The 21,476-nt window shown below is 34.9% G+C and overlaps 1 protein-coding gene across 1 annotated transcript; it reads left to right on the forward strand.

The window, feature by feature from the left end:
* The first annotated feature begins 1,131 nt into the window (after positions 1-1,131).
* Positions 1,132-19,887, forward strand: zgc:113232 (uncharacterized protein LOC541546 homolog). The gene is made up of 26 exons (XM_044116704.1): positions 1,132-1,219; positions 2,849-2,933; positions 3,411-3,476; positions 3,580-3,737; positions 4,562-4,702; positions 5,183-5,236; positions 5,325-5,378; positions 5,716-5,769; positions 5,948-6,001; positions 6,406-6,459; positions 7,360-7,413; positions 7,691-7,744; positions 7,955-8,008; positions 8,290-8,334; positions 10,558-10,611; positions 10,696-10,749; positions 11,524-11,577; positions 14,210-14,281; positions 14,590-14,625; positions 15,494-15,538; positions 15,657-15,689; positions 16,770-16,916; positions 17,463-17,639; positions 17,962-18,052; positions 19,047-19,124; positions 19,299-19,887. The coding sequence occupies exons 1-26, from the start codon at positions 1,199-1,201 to the stop codon at positions 19,502-19,504; spliced, it is 1,995 nt and encodes a 664-aa protein (XP_043972639.1). The 5' UTR covers positions 1,132-1,198; the 3' UTR covers positions 19,505-19,887.
* Positions 19,888-21,476: the final 1,589 nt, after the last annotated feature.

A 21,476-nucleotide genomic window follows, 5' to 3' on the forward strand; every position in this document is an offset into this window, starting at 1 on the left:
CATTTTAATGAATAGATTTCTCATTTTCTGAGATGTTTGCTGCAAACCCAAACCAGAAACACATCAATACCTTATTTTTTTAATCGCAAAGCATGTCGCTATACAACATTTACCTTTATTTTATCAACCTGGGATGTTTCTGCCTATTGTTTGTCTGTATGCATGGATTCTCTCCAGGTACTCCAGCTTCCTCTCTCAGTTCAGAAACATGGCTATTAGATCAAATGGTTTCTCTTAATCTCTTGTCCAGGTTGTACTGCACTTGTTGATTTATCCTGTTGCAGATTGGCACAACCCTCACCCCACTCTGTAATCCTGCAAGGATTAGCGTGCATAGAGGATGGATGGATTAGGAAAAGTCTCACGCAGTACTGTAAATTGAACAAATAAAGCAAAAAGTAAACATCATCTTTAAAGTTAAGCCCACTGTTTGAAACTGTTTTTATTTGTAGAAAAAGGAAAAGCAATGTAACTAAGTAATTTGATTAGGAACAAGATTAAACTGAAGGAATTTGGTTTATGTCAATGTTTCACAAGTAACTAAATTGTTATATTTTTATGTTTTGGGATTTAACCATCTTCAAACTGCCATTTATTTAATGAAAGCTCACAGATTTGTCTTTAGAAGACTTGCACTTTGCTTTTTATTCAAAGAAAAACCTCAACTAAGGTGATAAAGCTATCATCAGATCTTCTATGAATTATCTTCACAATTAGTATTTTAACCAAATTAATCCACGTCAGATCTCAAAGTCTGACTATACAATAAATAGAATGTCAAGGTGTTTTAGTGCTTCCAGTTCACTTCTAATCATGATGAATCCAGCAGGGTTTAAGTCGAATCTTTTCATTCCAGTATAGCTCAATCGAAAATTCAGATTATTTATAATGAATTTAAATTCAGTTCATCTTAGATAATTAGATAATTCTTTAGATATCTAAGAAGGTCCATCTGATTTAATCCAGAGATGCAGCATGGTTCTTCTAGGCTGAAGCTGCTTTCTGGATCTGGTATTTCTCACCCTGTTGGGAAGCCAGAGGTAGAAAACTGAGAAGATCCCATCAGAACCTGGGAGCCCGACGGATCCTGGAGGCAGACGGGCCCGAGTCAAACCTGAGATAATGCTGTAACGGTGAACAGCTGACTGAGTTTGTCCAAACATCCTGTTGGACGTCTGGAGCGGTTTGAGGAGACACCATGGGAGCCTCCAGGGATAAGGTGAGAGGAAACAATTCAGGATTACTTCAGGTTCTGCTTGCTCTATTATGCTGCTGTTTTATTATAAAGTCCATTTAGATTAAACAATCTGTATATAGTATCCTTTTTTTCTTTTTTTTTCTTTACAAACAAACTTTGTTTAGGATGGATGAGCAAAAATAAATGCATATTAATCAGATGGTTAGAGAAAAAACTTGATTCTTGGATCAATTAGCTGTTGTGTGAAGAACTTTTAAGGAACAAGCAAATTTAACATTTTATTGGTTGAATTGAAAATATTGAATTGAAAATATCTGCGAGGCAATTTTAAATAGAAGGAGAAAAAAAGACTTGCAACGGCGTTAGATCAAAAACTTCACTGGTTTCATGTCATCCTAGAAGTAACCTCAAATCAGCTTCAGAAGTTGTCATCAGTCTCATTTCTTCAGAAATTTAAAACATTTTAAATCCCCATACAAAGTGTCATGGATACTTTTGCTGAATTACCATTTTTAGCATATTGAGAGAACATAAACATATTTACCTGTTGTTAAGAATAGTTTTTCTAACCTTCATTTATCTGCTATTCTATAAGTTTCTCTGTTTTCTGAAAGTCACTTTGCTTGGTTTGTTATTTTTATAAGTTCAATATGAAAGTATGCATTTTGCTACATTTATCAGATCTTATTACTTTTTCATAATTAAAATAAAATGAATAAAATATACTGTATCTTCCATTGAAGATGTTGGTTTACCCTGATCGCTCTGTTCTTTTTCTAACAGACTTTTAAATTCTGCATTAAATGTTTTTTACAAGGTGAATTACTGAATCTTGGTAGAAGGTATCCCTTCTTCTTGTGTATCGCAATAAGACACAACTTGGAATTTAATTGAATACAATGATGTTTAGGTTAAAATAACTGTATTTGTTATTTGTGTCCAACCCAGCTTCCTTAAATTGAGTGTGAGGTTTACACATGGAAGTTGTGGTTAAGGTTTCATCCTCATCAATCATCTGTTTATTGACTTTGTGTTCAGGTCTTTCAGCTGATAATGTGGTTATAATTTAGAGCTTTTCCTTGGTTGATCTTCAGACTTACAGCGTAGCTTCAGGAATGTCAGACGAGTCTGAGAAAAACTCAAACAGTGACCATCCTGACAAAGAATCCTCAGTCTGTTGAGTTCTCACCCTGAGTCACATCTACAAGCTAAAACCACCCTGGTTTCAGTAAAAGATCCTGATAAACTGGGCCAGTACGTCCATCAGCCTCTTTAAGCCTTATTTCAGCCCTGCAACAGTTTAAACCTGGTGTCGTTTTCATAAAAAGTAAACTGTAAACTGGTCAGAGTGGAGATATTTCACAGAGGACCCATACAGGAGGTCAATATTTGTAGCTGTGAAGTAAAATAATTAAAAGAGCTAAAAAATGCAAATAGAGTCAATATTTTTCACTTGTTGGATTAAAAGACCTTCTGTCCGTCCACCTCCACAGCAATCTGAAGATTTTCAGTAACCATATGACTCTGAATCTGCATGGATTTTCTTTAATTTAGCTCATCTCACTCAGATTTCTATATGAAGATTATTTCAGCTGAAAGGTCCCAAGCAGGTGTGGTCTGTAGATATTAAACAATTTGTGTTTTCATCAGGTTTCCCTCCTCTCAGGGCTTCTGCTGCTGCTGCTGTGTGTCACCTCGTCTCTCTGCCAGGATGAATACTCTGGATACCACTCAGGTCAGAGCTGCTTCATGTTCAGTTTAAATTATCTTTCTGCTCTCATTGTTTGTACCCGACTGCTGTCTCATAGGATAACAGCCAGTTGTTAATACCAAGTTAACTTGATCCTCACCAAAACAAAAATTAAATTGAATTCTTGAGAAAATTTAAGAACATTTTTGAATGAGTGAAAAAATAAATAAAGCACAAAACAATCTTCCGATTTCACTTTTTCTTTAATTATTTTAATTATTATAAATTGTAAAATTTTACACCAGTCAGAGTTTTCAAGCACTGAAGCTGTAACTCTAATATTGTGCTGGGTTAGGTTGCAAATGAAATAAACTGTTATTTTAAAAGTTTTTGTCAAATTTCTGATGCACTTTTGAGATTTCTATAAGAGAAGGAGCAGCTTTGGGATCTCATTACTTTTAAAATATTGTTTTAAGCTTTGTCTTTATCATTTGAATCTGACGTCCCTTATTGTCCATGCAGGTGAGAAGCACACCTATGAGTCGTCTGCAGTCGACCACTATAACGACAAAGGCTCTCGTCGACCCGGTAGGACTCCACCGACTGTTAAGATTAGTTTTTATTCACCGGCAGCAGCTGTAGTGTGCAAAATCATCTTTGAAGTTTTGTGATTAACTGTTTTTTTTTCTAGAGCATCAACCTGAGCCCACTCAGTACTATGATGAGGAGCAGCAGCTAGTGGAGGAGAATTATGACCCACCCAGGGTTACCATGGTCACTGAGGACATCTTTCCTTTTGCCATGACCACAGAGCCCCACTACGCCAAGGAGGACACAGAGACCATGCAGGTAAGACTGGAACGTCCTGACAACGGGGTTTAATTTGTTTGATATTTGTGTTGTATTTTCATAAACTTACAGTGCAGACCAAAGGTTTGGACACACCTTCTCATTGAATTCAATTAGAAAACTTTTGGTCTGTACTGTGAGCATGCTACAAATCAGTTAAAGAAGAGAAAGCCTTGCAGTCTTATGAAATTAAGTTTTGTAACATTGCATTGAAATTTATGCAAAAATATTTGCAGTGCAAAATAATAACAGAGCCTCAGCACAACTGTTTACTTACAGGAATATTGTACAGTATTTTTTTATTCTTCATTCTGTTTCATATATATTATATTTTATTCTGTCTTTGTGTGAGTCTGTTTTCCGTTACTGCCTGTCACTTTGCTGCTGTGGCACAGAAATTTCCCCAATATTGGACACTAAAAGATATTTCTATTTCTTCTATTCTGGTTGTTGATACCTCTGCACTGTCTATAATCTGTCACTAGTAGGCGCCAAAGTCAGCCGAAGTAACACAGCACACTGTAATAAAGATTTTTTTCTTCTTCTTTAGTATTAAGCTAAGTGCAAATTCTGATCATTTCAGTCAGCTGAGATAATTTAGTTTTTTAATGTAAAAAAACTGCAACAGGGCATTGTTATTACTACGATGGTTTTGAAAAATAAATGTTATCATAAATACATCAATTAACATAAATATCAGATAATATTACATAAAATACAACATTTTAACTCAGCTGCAGATTTTTTTTTAAAGTAAAATAAATCAGGAAGTCTTCTATGGTTTCCGTGACAGTTTGCTGATATTTTAATGGTTTTATTTCCAGGTACCTTTTAAATTCCCAGCCGGACCGGAAACAGACTCCTCAGAGGAGTCGGGAGGTGATGCGGCTCTTGGAGAGGAGGGGCCGACCGAGTGTGACTGTGAACCTGGAGAACCCGGTTTTGCTGGTTTTGCAGGACCAAAGGTATAAAATTATTCTGTTATGTCACTTTAATTTCTTTATTGTAAACTGCAGCCTGCTTACAGTAACAGACAAACCAAAGAGTTAGTCTTCTGCAAGTAGTAAATGTTTCTCCTGTGGCTGCTTTTGTGCAGAGTTATTAAAACTTTTTATCTCTGATTTTTAATTATTGATGTTTCAAGGACTCTAATAAATATTTAAATAGGAAAATATTTCATAATAATCCCTATTTTTTGTCATTCCTTCTTGAAGGAAACTATTTGTCTGGTAAATAAAAAGATTTAGTTTCAAACAATATCTTTTTTTAAACCAAACAGATCAAACATTTTGAGATTTCTATAAGAGAAGGAGAAGCTTTGAGATCTCATTACTTTTTAAATATTGTTTGAAGCTTCGTCTTTATTTATTCCCAAATATTACATTTACCTGGATTTGATTGTACAAGTGTTTAGCTTACATGTCATGTTTTTGTCTATTTGGCAGGGGTCCAGAGGTCTACAAGGTCAAACTGGCCTGCCTGGCATCCAAGGTAGAGAGGTGAGTCTAAAATCCATGATTTTGCTTGTTTCCTAAAGACAGAAGAGGCAGAAATGAGGGAGGATTCAATGCATGCTGTTCATTTTAGGGATATAAAGGAGCTAAAGGAGTTCGGGGAAGAGGAGGAGACACTGGACCTGTTGTAAGTAAATTATACAACAACAGCTTATAATAATGAGTTTTAACCATAATACCACTGTTTGCGTAATAAGCATGAACTGAAAGTAAAAGAAGATCTTAAAACTTCAGGTGAAAATGAAACCAGAAGTAAATATATCTAGGACAGTTTGATATATTGAAACAGATACAAGAAAATTAGTTGCTAGCTTCAAAAGAATTTCTTTGAAAATGGAAAAAATAAAACAAAAAGTTTTCAAACCATTACCAAAATAAAACAAGTGTTTCTCTATGCAGGAGAAATTTAAGAGACTGAACAAAATGATATTATGTTTAGATCTGACTGTTCTTCGCCCTTGCAGGGTGATGCTGGACCTGAAGGAGAAGAAGGAGCTTCTGGTTTCTCTGGCGGGATGGTCAGTTTTTTGGTGGAAACCATGGCGATGGCTTAGCACAGTTTGAATCACACGATACCTTAAGTAAACTTTACCTTTAAACGTATTTTATTGGGTTATTTCACTAGATTTTATTTAATCTGAAAATGTTTGATAAGGAAGGAAAAACACAAACTTTATTTTATTTTTATTTTTTCAGGGAGAACCTGGACTTCAGGGTGACCCAGGTGAGCGTGGAGAGCTCGGTCTGAAGGTACCTCCCACTCACAACGTCTTAAAATAAAAGAGATTATTTTCTAGCTATGACCTCACCCATTAAAGACAAGCATTGAAAGAAAGGATGGTAGATACTTGCCAGTATTTAAAAATAGTTTAAAGATTGTGCGGAATGACAAGCTGATAGTTTACCAGCTAAACATTTTGTCTCTAATATCTTCACAATTAAAAATATTAAAGTCCTGTGCAGAGTGGCAGATAAGAACCATCTAGTATGAAATCTATTGAGGACAGCAAAAGACAATAATAATGTCAACTAATAGAAGCAGTGAGAATACAGAACCTTGTGGTACTCCATCATAAACTGTGGTGAATCATGGAGATTTTATGTTTAATTAATTAAATGTATTTATATTCCTGTCATTATAATACTTTGTTTAGGGTGATGTCGGTATGGAGGGCCCGCGAGGAGGAGGAGGAGCTGCTGGTGAGACTGTAAGGAACTAAATCTGCTGCCTAACTGGGGAAGGTTTGAAATGGAAATCAGTCCTTTCTTGACCTCAAGAAGAAATAATCCAGCCGCCTTTGTTTCTTTGAAATTTGTTTTTACAGATACATTTAGTCTGTTGGCTAAAAACTGAAGATATTGGGGTTTTTTAATGTTTTTAAATATAATTTAAGGTAATGTAAACACAATTACACACATTTTAACACATCATATCTTAATACAACACATGGGAAATTTGATTAGTCACAAGATTTGCTGTTACAGAGGAGAAAATCCTACTTTTCATCTAATCTTTTTTATTGATGAAGGTAAAAGCAGTTTAAACATCCTACTTTCTCATGAGGTAAACCAGGTGTGCTGTGGCAGGTGACAGATACCGAAACGTATTTGGAAACCACCCAGGACCTGCTTCACCACCAACATTCAGATGCTGCTCTGTTGACTAAACCAAGCAGGAAAAGAGACGCTGGTGGTGAATTGGGGGGTTTTACTGGCCAGCAGCTGATGCAACTGTTAATTAGTGGGATCATATCCCATTAGGGTCTTAATAGAAGAAGCTTTGTTGAAATAGAAAGCCTTCTTTTGGGATTTCATTTTACTTTCACTTTCAGCTCCATGTGACCTCATTTTATTTTTTACTTTTACTTTTTAAATGTTAGAAGTCAGATTCAAGCACTCTGTTTTGTACTGAGAGTCTCATGCAATCAACTGCACTACATTTTAAATATATTTCTTTAATATTTAAACTCACATTTACAATGTTTTTTCTTTCATTTCATTTCACCTCTTCTTAAAACTTTTAAAGTTAGCTGAGTTTGTGATTTACAACCAATGAATTGTTATTACTTACCTTGTTGATATTTAATTTAATCACTGGTTTATCTCAGGGGCCTCCCGGTGACCCAGGGCCTCCGGGGTCGAGAGGAGGTAAAGGTGTCAAGGTAGTTTTTGTTTTGTAATGGTTCAATTTGCAGTGTACATATATATGTTTGCAAACATTTTGAAAAAGTACAAATACATGTTTACATGTAATACTCATGTAAAATTGAAAATTCTTGCACAAAAGTGATAGAAAATGTTTAGAATTTATCTGAATTTGCATATCTTGAAGATGTTTAATCCATATTAATTTTCTGTTAATATTTTTTAAAACAATGAATGCTTTTGGTTTTTGTTATTTGAATAGTTTGTTTGGTCTTTTGTGTGTTTTTTGTTCAGGGTTCTCGTGGTGACCTGGGTAATCAGGGCCCTCAGGGAAAAGATGGAAACAAGGTAAAATAATAAAACTCTAACATCAGCACTAGAAACAGTTTTGTTTTTTATCAAGAATTCAAATACATTTATAAATGTACATTCAAGAATATATTTAGTAGCTGAGCTTGTTTCTACTCTAAAATGATCTATTTGTGATATTATTTATCTAAATATAGCTAGCTAATAAGCGGGAGTCATCTAAATCAAATATTTAATCTTGTCTCTCAGGGTCAAACTGGAGCGCCCGGGTTTCCAGGTGACGTTGGAGAAAGAGGCAACGCTGTAAGATAAAACCCTGTTTTTACGTTTAGAGACATGGAAAACTCGTCTATGATCATTACACACTGAACATTAATGTAATATTGTACCTTTTCAGTCAAACTGTGTGTGAAAATTTCCCTTTAATTTGTTTCCATTACAACTATCAGTGAAAAAATGTTTTTTCCTTTTTTTGTTTATGTCGAACTTCCCAATTAAAGTTGAGCATCAATAGAGAGAATAAAGATTTCTCTTTGTTCTCCCATCTGTGCATCACATTTTAATAAATGTTGCCTTTCTTCCAGGGTTATCCAGGACAAACAGGACCTTTTGGGCCAAATGGACCAAAGGTACAGAACCACAGCGAAAATAGTTCTTTTATTTTCATTTTGCTATTTACTGAGGGTGAAAGTACGTCTAACATTTAGGGAGTTTATGTTGGTGTGTAAACATGGTATTTTATAAAACTGCTGCTGACATCTCTTTGGAGATTTGCACTTTCATAATACAGACCTTAGTATTAATAACGTCAGGGAGGAAATCGAAAGGTTGCTGATAGATCAAAAAAATTATATTTTGGTTTAAAAATATTTTTGCAAAGCTGTTAATATTTTGCATCACTTTATTTTTGAAATCATTCTAAGAAGAAAAATCTATTCTACGAAATCAGAACCGATACAATTTTAGCCTCTATGTGGCTACAAGGCTCAAAATGCAGTACAGACCAAAAGTTTGGACACGCGGTTGTGTCCAAACTTTTGGTCTGTACTGCAGGTTTTCCCTAAATGTCTAAGAGGTTTTTCCCATTCATAATGTTATTCTCTATGAAGGAGAGTTGGCCGCTGCAGCAAAACCTCACTATTTACCTTTCTGTGCGTTTTGCTCAATAGCTTTCTGTGTAATCAAAAGCCTGCATGATTACCTGGAAACATATTTAATATATCATCATTCAAACTGTCAACTAGTCATGTGGAAAGAGAAAGTGAACTTTAACATTACAGACCCAGCTACAGTATTTCTGAAGTTTTGAAATAAATGAAATAAGTAGTTCATAGTGACATCAATCCACTAATCTGTAGATTGTTTGATTCAGTTTCTTGATCCAAATGTTCCAGAAAACCTGCTTGTCACAAATGACACTATGTTGCATTTATTTTGAGCTGTTTTCACCTGGTTATGCTTTCACAGTGAAGCATCACCAGAGAAGAAATTATGCTTTGTTTTTAAATATAATTTAAGGTAATGTAAACACAATTACACACATTTTAACACATCATATCTTAATACAACACATGGGAAATTTGATTAGTCACAAGATTTGCTGTTACAGAGGAGAAAATCCTACTTTTCATCTAATCTTTTTTATTGCGTAAACAACTGACACAGAAAGAGAAAATGAGTTTTCTGTTGCTTTATCTGATGAGTGAAAGATAGCGCATGTTAGTCAGAGTATAATTCCCCTTTGAAGGTTGAAGACTGAACATTTTTATCATGTGGATTACTTTAAACTTCAGAAATTATTATCTTGGTACAATGAAATGACAAACAGGCCTGCCCCTGAAACTTTCAGTTTAGGTTGTAAAAATGCCCCCAAAAACCTCTTTGTGTCTTCACTACTGATGTGTGTCTGATAGTAAGAACAGATAAACAATACCAGAGTGAAAGTGACTTCATGCCAGACATAACATCCATTGTGTCGTGTGTAATCTGAAGTGTAATCCATTAGTTTCTGGAGTTCCCCTAGCTGCCCTCTGCAGACAGAGCTCTGTATGATTATAGGTACAGTCATAAACACTGGTCATAAACACTTATGACAAGTGCTGCGTAATATTTCCCTAGATATAAAACAGTGTTTGTCTCTAATAAGTTATCCAGCAGACTCATGTGGAGATTCTCAGGAACTTTGTGAAGGGATTGCTGTGGGTTTTCCCGGATGTTACGCTTCATTTAAAACAAAAACAAAAAAAAGACTGAAACTGAAACCAAAAGTCAGAGATTTTAAGATCAGGATTGTTGTGTTTAACTATATATAAATAAAGCAAAAATGAAACAAAAATGTATGGGAAGTGAGGTCTGGTTATATTTACTTTTGGTTTGGGTTAACCTGTTTAACTGGTGTTTTTTCAACACTTTCACTTTTACATTTATTTAGTATTAGCATGGTAGTTACAGATAACTAATATGTGTAAGCATTAGGTATAAATACTATTGATCAAAACCACATTCTGAAGTTTGTCATTTATTTATTTAATTTACTGTATTCATTTTATTTGAATAAATATTTAGTTTCAACTTGATGAGTAACCAGCCACACTGCATAGCAAGCGCTAAATTCATCCTGATTTTTATCTTCATCTATCTTCCTCTGTGGTCTTCTACTTTACCATGAAACTTTTAGATGCTGTTCTTTTATAGTTGGCCTTGATCTTTACTTGCCAAAGTAATTACATCACTAGTGGTTTAGTTTTTGTCTTTCATGTTGGGATTTTTTTTTTTTTTACAAAAGCTTGTGTATCATGTCTAATCTCTACTTTATTCTTCTTTATTGTCTTCCTTTCCCGTTTGTTATTCAGGGCTCTAAAGGGCTGGGTGGCTTTCCAGGAAGCAATGGTGACCCTGGGGACGATGTAAGTGGGTTAAGGCCATAAAAAAGGTCTTATCATCTGTTGTTACTGTAAAGATTATTTCTTCTTCTCGCTTGGCCTACTTAGGGTCCAATAGGAGTCCCAGGTGTGATAGGAGAACCGGGGCCATTTGGTGTCAAGGTAACTGAAAATATGTCTACTGCCTATCAAATAATCATAACAATTTGTTTAGAACCAAACGAGAAGCGGCATTTAGCATCTATGCACCAAAATCTGGAACAAACTTCCAGAAAACTGTAAAACAGCTGAAACACTGACTTCATTTAAATCTCAACTAAAAACCCACTTGTTTAGAGTTGTATTTGAAACGTAATCAATTGCAAATTTATTGACGGAATCTGACTTGATGTTGTGTTTTTATTGTTGATTCTATGTTGCATTGTATTTTTGTGTTTGATTTGATGTAAAGCACTTTGAAATGCCTTGATCCTGAAATCCAAATAAAATTTTATTTGAAATTTGATAGATAATTTCTTAATTATAATTGATAATTTTATCTCCTCAGGCTATCAGCTGTGGTGCAAAACACTTCTTGGTTTAAAATTACTCAGCTGGGAAAACCTCCTTGTGGTTTTCTTTCTGTCGTCCTCTTTCTGTGGAAGAGGATGGTAGTAAATCTGAAAATCTTGTTTTCTTAGTCACTGCCTGCAGTTTTTCTTTGGAGAAATGTTTGTGTGTTGCAATCCAGATAGTATTACATTGATGTGGGTTTCATTTTCCCTGTCATACAAGTCTATGCAAATCTGCTTGGCATCCTATCATAACTGAGTAATTTCTGGAAGGAAGGAAGGAAGGAAGGAAGCAGTAAATCTCACATTACTGTAAATATAAATTAGTTGTTATAAACCAGCCAGGTTATGTTTAAGTCTGTTCACTGCTTCCCTTCCTGTGCAGGGCAGTAAAGGGGATCGTGGTGTTCGAGGACCCCGGGGCAGACTGGGCAGAGTGGTGAGTTTCTACCACTTTGAACAGGAACCAGATTCTGAGTGGGAGACGGTAACATGCACAATTCATGAGAAATTCTCAGAGAGAAACTATGAACACTTGGAATGATTTCCTCTTGGGGGTTTTTTCTGGATAATTGCTGAGTCTGGGTTTTTTTTTCCTCTAATGATGCACATGCAATGTCCTCTATTTTACTGACTCTAATAGAGCATATATCCAGTCAAAGACAGAGGATTTTTTTTCCCACCTGCAGTCGATGTCCGGCACACATAACGTTTATCTCCCAGACCTTCGATATCCTAAACCCTCAGCTTCCTCTGGGCGTTTGTTGCTTTCTTTATTTAAATTACTTCAGGTTATTCTTTGTTCCTTCTTCGATCAGAAAAATTAATAAAACCAAGAGTTGAAGTATAACCATTATAAGAATAGAAGAATCAGTTAGCAGGGGTCTGAAATGGGCCAGAAATATGTTTTTTTCTTTTACTTAAGTATTTATTTTTTGCTGTTCAATACAATTATGAAAACTAAAACTCCCACCATTTTTTGTTTGTGCGCACATGAACAGCATCCACTTTTTATTATTTTGTAAGGCTGTATGACTAATGCTATAAATTCCTTCATTTTTTTGTTTGATTCAAAATTGCTATCTCCATCAATAGCATTTCTACTCCTTCAGGTGTTGCAGCTCTTAAAATAATAGTAATAAAATGTGTCAGAGTTGTAATTGCGAGTCTATATCTCAAAGAAAACCATAAATTGGTATCAGCCTAGAAGAAGTGGTTTTAATTTAAACCCCCCATTGATAACAATGATTAAATTATGGCTTAAAATGCATTTTGCAATTATAAACACGTAATTAAATATTAGTAGGATTGTATGTACAGATTTGAGCCAGTATGCATAATTTTGATTCTGTACTAAAAGTTGGGTTCTTATGAAATAACAGAGACGTTATGAAGTTATGTCTTTTGCTTTGTTCACTTTTCATCTTTTGTTTTTCAATGAATACCATGTTTGAACTTTAGCATCAGCATTCCTGGGAAGTCTTGACCTCTGCTTTTAGTCTTAGGAAGTGAAAACAGACTCCTTTCATTTGAAAAGAAAAAAAAATTAAACTTTTAGCCGAATTTATTGGGTGATTTATTAATTTTTTTCTATTTTAAATCAGATGCATGTGTTAAATAATTTAAAAAACACATTTATTTCATCCAGCTGTTAGCAGTAAAACCAAGAGTAACTTGTAGAAACTGCTAAACATTACAGCAAATATCCACTGAACTCCTGTCTGGGAATTTGTAGTTCCCAGTCAGGAGCTAAATATTTCCAGACAATACGATACTTTATTGCATTATAAGTTTTTACAATAAAGTAAAAATAAACTAAATACATGAAGGCCTGCAAAACACACCAAATAAAACTAAAATAGTCTGTATTATATATTATTGTATGTTGGGGTTTTTTTGTGTAAACATCCCAACTATTTTTAGTGCAAACAGATTTAAAGTGATCAATAGGATTGAACAAGATTTTTTCTAGGGTTTCTATAAGTCCTACTTCGGGTTTATAGAAATGTTAAATAGGGAAGTTCTTATAGATATAAATTAATAAAATGTGTTGGACATTTTCAAAGCGCAGCGGTCAGCCGTTGTTTTTGGTGGGAATGTCATCATAACCAGTGACCTTATCAGAAACCAGAAAGGGAATTCCCCTCAGAGAAAAACACTGTTTGTTCAGTATGTTTGTTTCCTATAAAGAGGGCAACGATTTTCAACTTCTTCAATTTATCAAACTTGCTTAAGCTTTTAGTTGATTTGAATAAGTGACTCACTATTTTATATGTTGAAATATTTTTGCAAAGACTTCTGTATTTTCTGTCAAATGTCAGATTGCTGTAAATAATTCCCCAAGAGGGGAACTGGCTTTCTGTTGCTTTCTGTTGAACTGGCAGCAGTGCTGCAGATGGTTCAACATTTTTTTTTTCAGTTAATGTGAAATGAGACACTGTGGTATAGATCCTCATGAAGTAGAAGTATGAAGCGTCTTTTTGTTTTAGTTTTGAACGTCTACAGGCTGAAACATTTGCCCATATTTCTCTGCAAATTGGCTCAAGCTAAGTCAGATTGAGGAGAGCGTCTGTCAGCATCTGTGACCATTAAACTTAACAGTATAATCACAGAGTCTGAAATGAGCCTGTCTGGACTTTGACTGGGCCATTACACAAAATACATTGAAGTTTGTGGTTTACAATTAATGGAATATGAATTATTTTAGAAGATTTTCTATTTAGTTTACTACTATCAATAATTAATAACATCAGGCCGGTATTATATTTGACATACTAGGACTTTCAATATTAATACAAAACTAAATTCAGTGTGATTTCTTCCATTTCTTTCTTCTCCAGTTTTCTTTTACAATACAACCAAATAAAAATATCCTAATTTTCATCTGTGTTAATTTATGTTTCTTTCAAACTGTTACACTACAGTTTGGTGTATAAACCTTTGCAACATTACTGTAATAAATTATCCAGATTTCAAAGGTCTGTAGATGGGGATGAATGATTTCTTAAGCTCTTAAAGCTAATGTTGAATAAAGAATCAACTTTGTTACATTTCTGTTGTTTTTCCGACAGGGAGCTCAAGGAGAACCTGGAGATGCTGGAATACCAGGAAAACCTGGACCCAAAGGTCTGCAGGGTCCAACAGTACGTACCCCGAAGGGCAACAATACAAACAACAACTAATCAAGTTCAAATCTAAAATTATTTCTCATTAAGCCATTAATTACAAAGTTTTTACTGTAATAGGAAGGAACGATTACTTGAAGTAATTTGAAGAAGTAATTTTAAAAAATGAAAAACAAAAAAAGTATTTTACGATATAATGTAATTTTTCTCTTTCAGTTTTATGCCATCCTGTTTTATTTACTTACTTTATATACAAACAGTTTTTACTTATTAAAACGTAAAACCTTTCAAATATGTCCGTCTTTTAACTCATTTTTCTCCTTCAGGGAGCCAAAGGGGAGACTGGACCTGATGGCGAGAAGGTGAAGTTTATAAAAAACAAATGAAAAAATGCTATTTTTGACACGAAGTTAGATTTCAGAGATGAAAGTGGATTTATCTGTAGGCTGTGATCTTTGTGAGATGCTGTGATTGTAAAGAATCACAAATAACAACCAGAGAAAAAATCCTGGCAGTTTTGTATTTTGATTAGTTATCATGAAAAATAATTGTAAAAACTTTGAAATCTTATGTGTAATTTAGATTAATTGTTTGCTTTTTGGTCTAAAAACTTTGGATTATCCTCTACTTCCATTTATTATGGTTCTGACCCCCAATCAAATGAAACTCTGAAGGGCTCATTACATCTAATAGAGTTTCATAACCACAGTTACTTTATTAGACTTTAGAAGATTGTAGAAACTTGCTTTAAATAATCTATTTAACAATGTTGTCGGTCCAAATGTACCCAAGAAAATTCAGTACGAAAAGACCAAAACAGGAAATATACAAAATGATAAATGAGCTAAATGACCAACTCTGGATCCAGCTAATATTCTAATATTTGTGATGCAAGATTCACAAGATACTTTAACATGTGAGAAACCTGGGATTGATCCAATCACCTTCTGACTGAAGGATGATCAGCTCGTCTCCTGAGCAACAGCAAGTACTGTATGTAGCATCAAAAGTCATGTTTTCAACTCACAAGTGGCTAAAAAAAATGTCCCTTGGCCTCGAAGGGAATTTCCCGTCTGTGTTGACATTTATTTTTGCATCTTGCTCTTCCTGTTTTTAAAGGTTTTTCAAACTGTAATGTGGTTGTAACCAGATCAGGTGTTGTTTTTGTGAAACTTATGACTAATCTCAACTCCCTCGTTTTTCACACCTTTGTTTGTTTACAAATCACAGGGTGCAGGAGGCCGGAAAGGCCTGAAGGGGGAGAAAGGCCAAAAGGTATTTTTCATGTCTCATAGTCATGTGACAAATCTGTTGTTTTTTATTTCACTTCTCTTTTCCACAACTGCTCTTTTTTAACGTATAGTGTATCTCTTCCTTTTTTTTCTCCTCTCAGGGAGTAAAAGGTGTCCAAGGAGACAGAGGACAGGTGATTTGGGGATTTCCAATGCAGAAATGCACAAGTCTCTCAGAAAGCGTCTGAAATAGGAAAAAGTTATTTGTGATTAAATCAAATTTTGTTTAAACAAAACCTTGTTTAAAGTGCAAGTAAAAAAAATTAATTCTCATTAAGTTTTAGCTAATACAAGACGCACCTTGATGCACATTTTTCACTTTAATTGTAGTCAGCAAACAAGTTAATCAAACTCAGTCACCTCAAGGCAATTTACAATGGTCCATTTAATCATCCATTCCAATTCCTCCCAGTTACCAAAAAATAGTTCAATTAATTAAAAAGTTTCCTAAGGCAACCCAGAGGATATTATCGAGTCCTTGCCTTGCAGCATTCACTCCTCCTGGTCGTAGCGACAGCCCTCATACAGACTACATGTAGCAACAGTGGAGAGGAAAACTCCTCTGTAACAGGAAGAAACCTCCAGCAGAACCAGAACCTGGCTCAGGATAAGCTGGCATCTGCCACAACAGTCTGGGGGTTTGAGAAGACAGAGCAGATACACAAACAGAAACTAATGAGCCGATGTAGGATTATTTTCTATGTTCATGAAAGTAAAAAAGTTCATACCAACAGACAGCGAACGATTAGTTTATGGCAGCATTATCTATTATTTGGGAGCGAAGCTAAACAGAACGCCAGACCAGATGTAGCTGAGAGAAAACAAAAGTTAACAGTTGAAATAACAAATAATGCAAATTAAAAAGTAGAAGAAGCAGAAAGAGAGAAAAAGTGGTCAGTTTGTCCTCCAGCTGCTTTAGCTTATGGCAGCATAACTACAGAAACGGCTCAGGAAAACCATAAACTAGGTTAACTTAAGCTCTGTCAAAAAGGAAAGTTTTAAGCCCTGTCTTAAAAGTAGAGAGGTGATCTGTTTGGAAACAATCAGATCTCTGATGAACGATAGAGCTGATTGTTAAAGGCTTTATGTGTGACAAGGAGAATTTAAAATTCTATTCTGGATTTTCTGTAGTTCAGGTCAAACTGATAAATGAAGTATTAACAGACTCACTGTGGATGTTAAATTAACTTTTCTAATCAATTTTTGTTTCCAAGCGAGGACCAGTAGGCACAGGAGGCCGTAACGGCGTCCCAGGTCCTGTTGGGCCACCCGGCGTCCCTGGCTCCAGAGGAGACCGCGGTCCAATCGGTGACCCTGGTGGCAAAGGTCGTATGGGACCAAAAGGAGCTCCAGGTCCAGCTGTGAGTAAAAGCTGCATAAAGCAGAAGCTGTAGAGGCGAAATATATCAAAACAATGTTTTACTGAAGCTGTTCAGATAATTACACACTTTGCTAGCAAAAAAACAAAAACAAAACAGATAACTGATTGGTTCATGACAAGATATTGACACAATATTATTTTGCTGAGGTTTTAGTTTAGTAGTTTAGTTTTGATGTTCAAAAGGATTAAAAAAGTGAAAATCTATTTAAAAATCTTATTCTGGACAGTTTTGATATTGTTATGTGAAGACAGTCACTTTGGCTGCTTCTGTTATTCCCTCCTGCTGAGGTTTCATTGGTGGTTCTGTTGTTTTCATCATTCCTTAGAGGTGAAAGATGAAAATATGGACACATTTATTTATTTTTACTTATTTTATCTTCACTTCAGATAAAATAAGAATTTTTAAAAATTACTTTTTGTATCTTAAATATGTAACAGCAGTACATCAGTTTTAATAAAACTAGATCTTAAGCCATGTTGACGTTCTGCATCAGATTATAACCTGATTGGGTTTTTGGTCCTGAAGGGTCCTGGTCTGACCGATGAACAGATCCTGCAGCTCTGCAGAGGCGTGGTCACGGCCCACTTAGCCCAGTACGCCGCCTCAATCCGAACCAAGTGCACCCAGGGCTGCCCCATCAACAACCGGACTCTGATTGGGCCTCCAGGGGCCAGGGGACCAGCGGGGCCACCTGGCAGAGCTGTGAGTGCTTCTTCAGGTTCTCATCACTGACATGCTGCCAATTTGTTTTGTTCTAGATCTGCTTAGCAAGATGATCTGAGTGCTTCTAAAAATATATATTTTTAAAAAAGGCTTCTGTTAATTTTTTTTGCAATAACTTGCAAGTAAACACATAAAATATCTTAATTATGTTTATATTGCAAAATAATCCCATAATTCCCTGAACTTCATGAATAAATTTCTCCTCAGTTGTGTGTTTTTTGCCAGTTTCTGAGAACTGACTCTAGTCAGTTTTCCAACTTTGTGGAGGAATTTATCCAACATTTCTACTTTTGATAACCAGGGCAAAGCAGGAAAAGCTGGAGAGAAGGGAGCCAGAGGTGTTCAAGGACAGAGAGGACTGGAGGGACAAAAAGGAGCTGAGGGACAAAGAGGTAAATATTCCTGCTTACTGCAGTTCAGGCCTTTTCTATTCTAGAATGATTAATGCAGAAAAAACAAGCATTATTCTGATATACAGTCCCAGCTTCAACCACTTCACACTGTAAGTGAAAATAGCACTTCATTTTGCTTCCTTAGAAGCAAAAAAACAAACAGAATGTTTTCTGAAATGGCAAAAAAAAAAAATCCATAAATAACCATATTTGCATGTCATTTTCCAGTCAAATACTTTTTTCCCCGCATCAGGAATCTACTTTCAGTAATCGTGTGAAGCAGTTTCAGTGTTTTGGAAATCAGCAAACAAACTGATATGAAAATAAAAACAAGGCTACAGCTTCGATTTTTGATATTTTATTTCATTTGAACAATTTCCTCATTTCATTTCTTTAATATTCCAGAATAATTTTTCAAGAAATTAAATCTTAGAAAATTTTTTCAAACGTCTTTTGGAACATTAAGATGTTAGTTTTTTTCTTGTTAAATATGAAACGGTTCTTTGTGTTTATTTGGGTCGGCTCTCTCCATTCTTATTAGTTAGTTAGTTCTTATTGATGAACTCTGAACTCTGACCCTAACTAAAGCCAGGTCAGAGCTTTATTAGGTGTACTGGATTCCTTTATGACATCTTAAATGAGTCAGTCAGACGTTTAATTAAAATAATTCTGCAAAGGAAAGTGGGTAAAAATTCCTCCACATCAATTAAGTTTATCACAGAGGGCTGAGCTGGTTTGAGTAGTTTGTAAATTAAAAATGTTTTTATCCATCCATTTTATCCATTTCTAAAAAATAAATTAAACTTATTGAAAACTGCATGTTGTGTTAACTCTTATCTTTGTCTAAGATCAAAATTTGCTGGATTTAAAACGTTAAAGTGTGACAGAAAAGTGAAAACAAAATGACTGTAATGGAATATTTCTTCACACCATATGTCCATATTTTCCCAGTTCCATTTTTTTCCTCTGCTGCTTTATGTATTTCGATCCATAGGTCCGAAGGGAGCTAAAGGCACGACAGGAGATCCAGGTAAAGGCCTGCAGGGTCCAGATGGACCACAGGGACCCAGAGGTAAGTTTCTTCTTCTCTCATTTCTTAATAAAATAAACACAAAACTGCAAAAAACAAACTTTTTTCTTCAAATTAGTAAAATATTGAACTAACTAACTTAAAATATTATTGGAATGCAAAACAAAACTAAATTCACAAATCCTTTTCTGAATGTCATAACTTTTTTTTCCCCAGGTGAACAAGGTCACCAAGCAGAACCCAAAAATGGGACAGAGGGCCCACGCGGGCCCCGTGGTTTCCCTGGCTCGGTTGGGCCACCTGGTTCGGTCGGGATCCCGGGCGTGCCGGGATTCTGCGAGATGCGGGACTGTGGCATTTATGCACCGGTGATGCGCAAAGAGCAGGGCCTGGTGAAAGGACCCGCAAGCTCAAACATCTGAGCCCGAAAAACGCTCCAGACAGAACGAATTTCTACTTCCAACATTGCAGTTTATTGTAATAATCTGCATCATTATGTGAGAAAATGGTTTGTGCTTTCAGGACAATAATAAACTTCACAACCGATGGTACAAATTGCAGCAAGTTGATCAATTGAGAAGTTGCATATGAGCCAGAAAAAAGTCAAATCCTGCAGGAGCTCAAATTTATTCAGCTGAATTTGTTGTGATATAAACTTAGAAAAAAGTAAATTATTTAGGAGAGATTACTCCTTTGTCTATTTTTTCCTCCTCCAAATAAAGAAACACATTTTATGTACATAATATGCAAAGAGTATAAAGTTTATGTTTTGTTTTTGTTTCAGATAAACTGATATTTTTAACCCCAGTGTCAAGTGTCTAAGTTGTTGTTTCATATTTACTCACTCAAAACAATCCATTTGTCACCTCCCTCCAACACATAACTACTACTAAACAGGTCAAATATGTTTAAGGGTGACATTGAGAAATGTTTCACTAAAATATTATAATTATCAAGTTGGTTTAAATAAATCATGCAACGTGGTTTAGAGTGTGCAAAAATATTTTTTATTTTTCCAAAGGAAAATAAAGCAGCAGCAACACAACAGTTCAAGCTTGGTCCATTGTATGGAATAAGGCAACTCTGTATAAAAATTAATGTACGGATATGTTTGGCAGGTGGTGAACATGATATGGCAAGACTTTCCAAAAACAACAAAATACAATAATTTGGATGTCAATGCATGATTGGTTGAGTTAAAAAAGTGCAGGGATAAAATTTACACAGCTTTGATTTTTTTCCTTTAGCTGCAACATGGAGACACATTATTAAAGCATGAGTTAAAAAATCACTACAACAAAATGAAATAATAAAACAAAGGACAAAGTATAAATATTAGATTTCACGACAGCTCATGTAGACAGTGTGACTTCCTATGTCCATCCGGATGTCAGTAATATAGATTCTTATTGCTAAAAGATAACTAAACGTCAATATAATTTAGCATAATGCCAGAGAGTCAGTGGTTTTAGGAAGACCTGAGGTGTTTCTGGAGCAAAAAAGAGCATCAGAGGAGTGTTAACTAATCTAAAATCTGCTGGTCCAACTTCAAAATGACAGAGCCTTTAAAATGATCACTTGGTCTAGAATAAAGTGTAACTGTGCTTTAACAATTATTAAAATCAAATACTTAACATTCATTAGTTTATTTTGGAACATGAGCTCATCTTTTTGATTGTATTATAATCTAGCAGCTAATAGAAATGAACGAAACAAAAAAAATAGTTTGTTTTGTTTTTAGAGTTTATATTCCCTTAAAGTAAAAACAAAAAACTAATCTAAACAACCAAATGAGAGGAAACTAAATGAGAACAAATACAAGCAACAGAATAAAGCTGAGGTAAAGTGGTTTATAATGAGGTATGCTTTTAAAAGCATTAATAATAAATAACATATAAATAATAAACAGTACTGACAGCAGCAGTAATAGTGACATTGTTACGTATCAATACAGAAAATTTTGCTCTCCCTTTTTCAGTGTTGGCATTATCTTAACCGTTTTTCTTTATTCGTTCAAGTCTTTAAATATTTTATAAACTCTTAAATATTTTTAGAAGCATACTTTTTTGCAATATTTAACACTGACCTTACTTTTCCACTAAAGCCTCAGTTTTAAGCAAAACAAAAACACAGAGAATAACACTGGAATGAACAAACAGAAATACTGGAATGTGTAAAAAAAAAAGTACATTTTACAAAAGAACATTGTGAAATATGGTTGCTTGTATTAGTTTTTAAATAGCTTATAATAGCCGACTAATGTTCGGAGAAATGGTTTTAAAAAGCACCATATTATTTAGAAAACTGACTGAACTTTTTACATTCACTATGTCAGTTTTGTAATGCTGAATCTAAAAGTGATTATATCGCTATATTTGCGAACAAGCAGCACAC

The sequence above is a fragment of the Gambusia affinis genome, linkage group LG05 (genome assembly GCF_019740435.1).
Source record: "Gambusia affinis linkage group LG05, SWU_Gaff_1.0, whole genome shotgun sequence".
Taxonomy (NCBI): Eukaryota; Metazoa; Chordata; class Actinopteri; order Cyprinodontiformes; family Poeciliidae; genus Gambusia; species Gambusia affinis.

Excerpts from the sequence above, each read along its gene's own strand:
- zgc:113232 (XM_044116704.1), top strand. The coding sequence starts at position 1,199 with ATGGGAGCCTCCAGGGATAAG. Across the intron at positions 18,053-19,046 it reads AGGAGCTGAGGGACAAAGAG|GTCCGAAGGGAGCTAAAGGC; the intron begins GTAAATATTCCT and ends TTCGATCCATAG. Across the intron at positions 19,125-19,298 it reads TGGACCACAGGGACCCAGAG|GTGAACAAGGTCACCAAGCA; the intron begins GTAAGTTTCTTC and ends TTTTTTCCCCAG.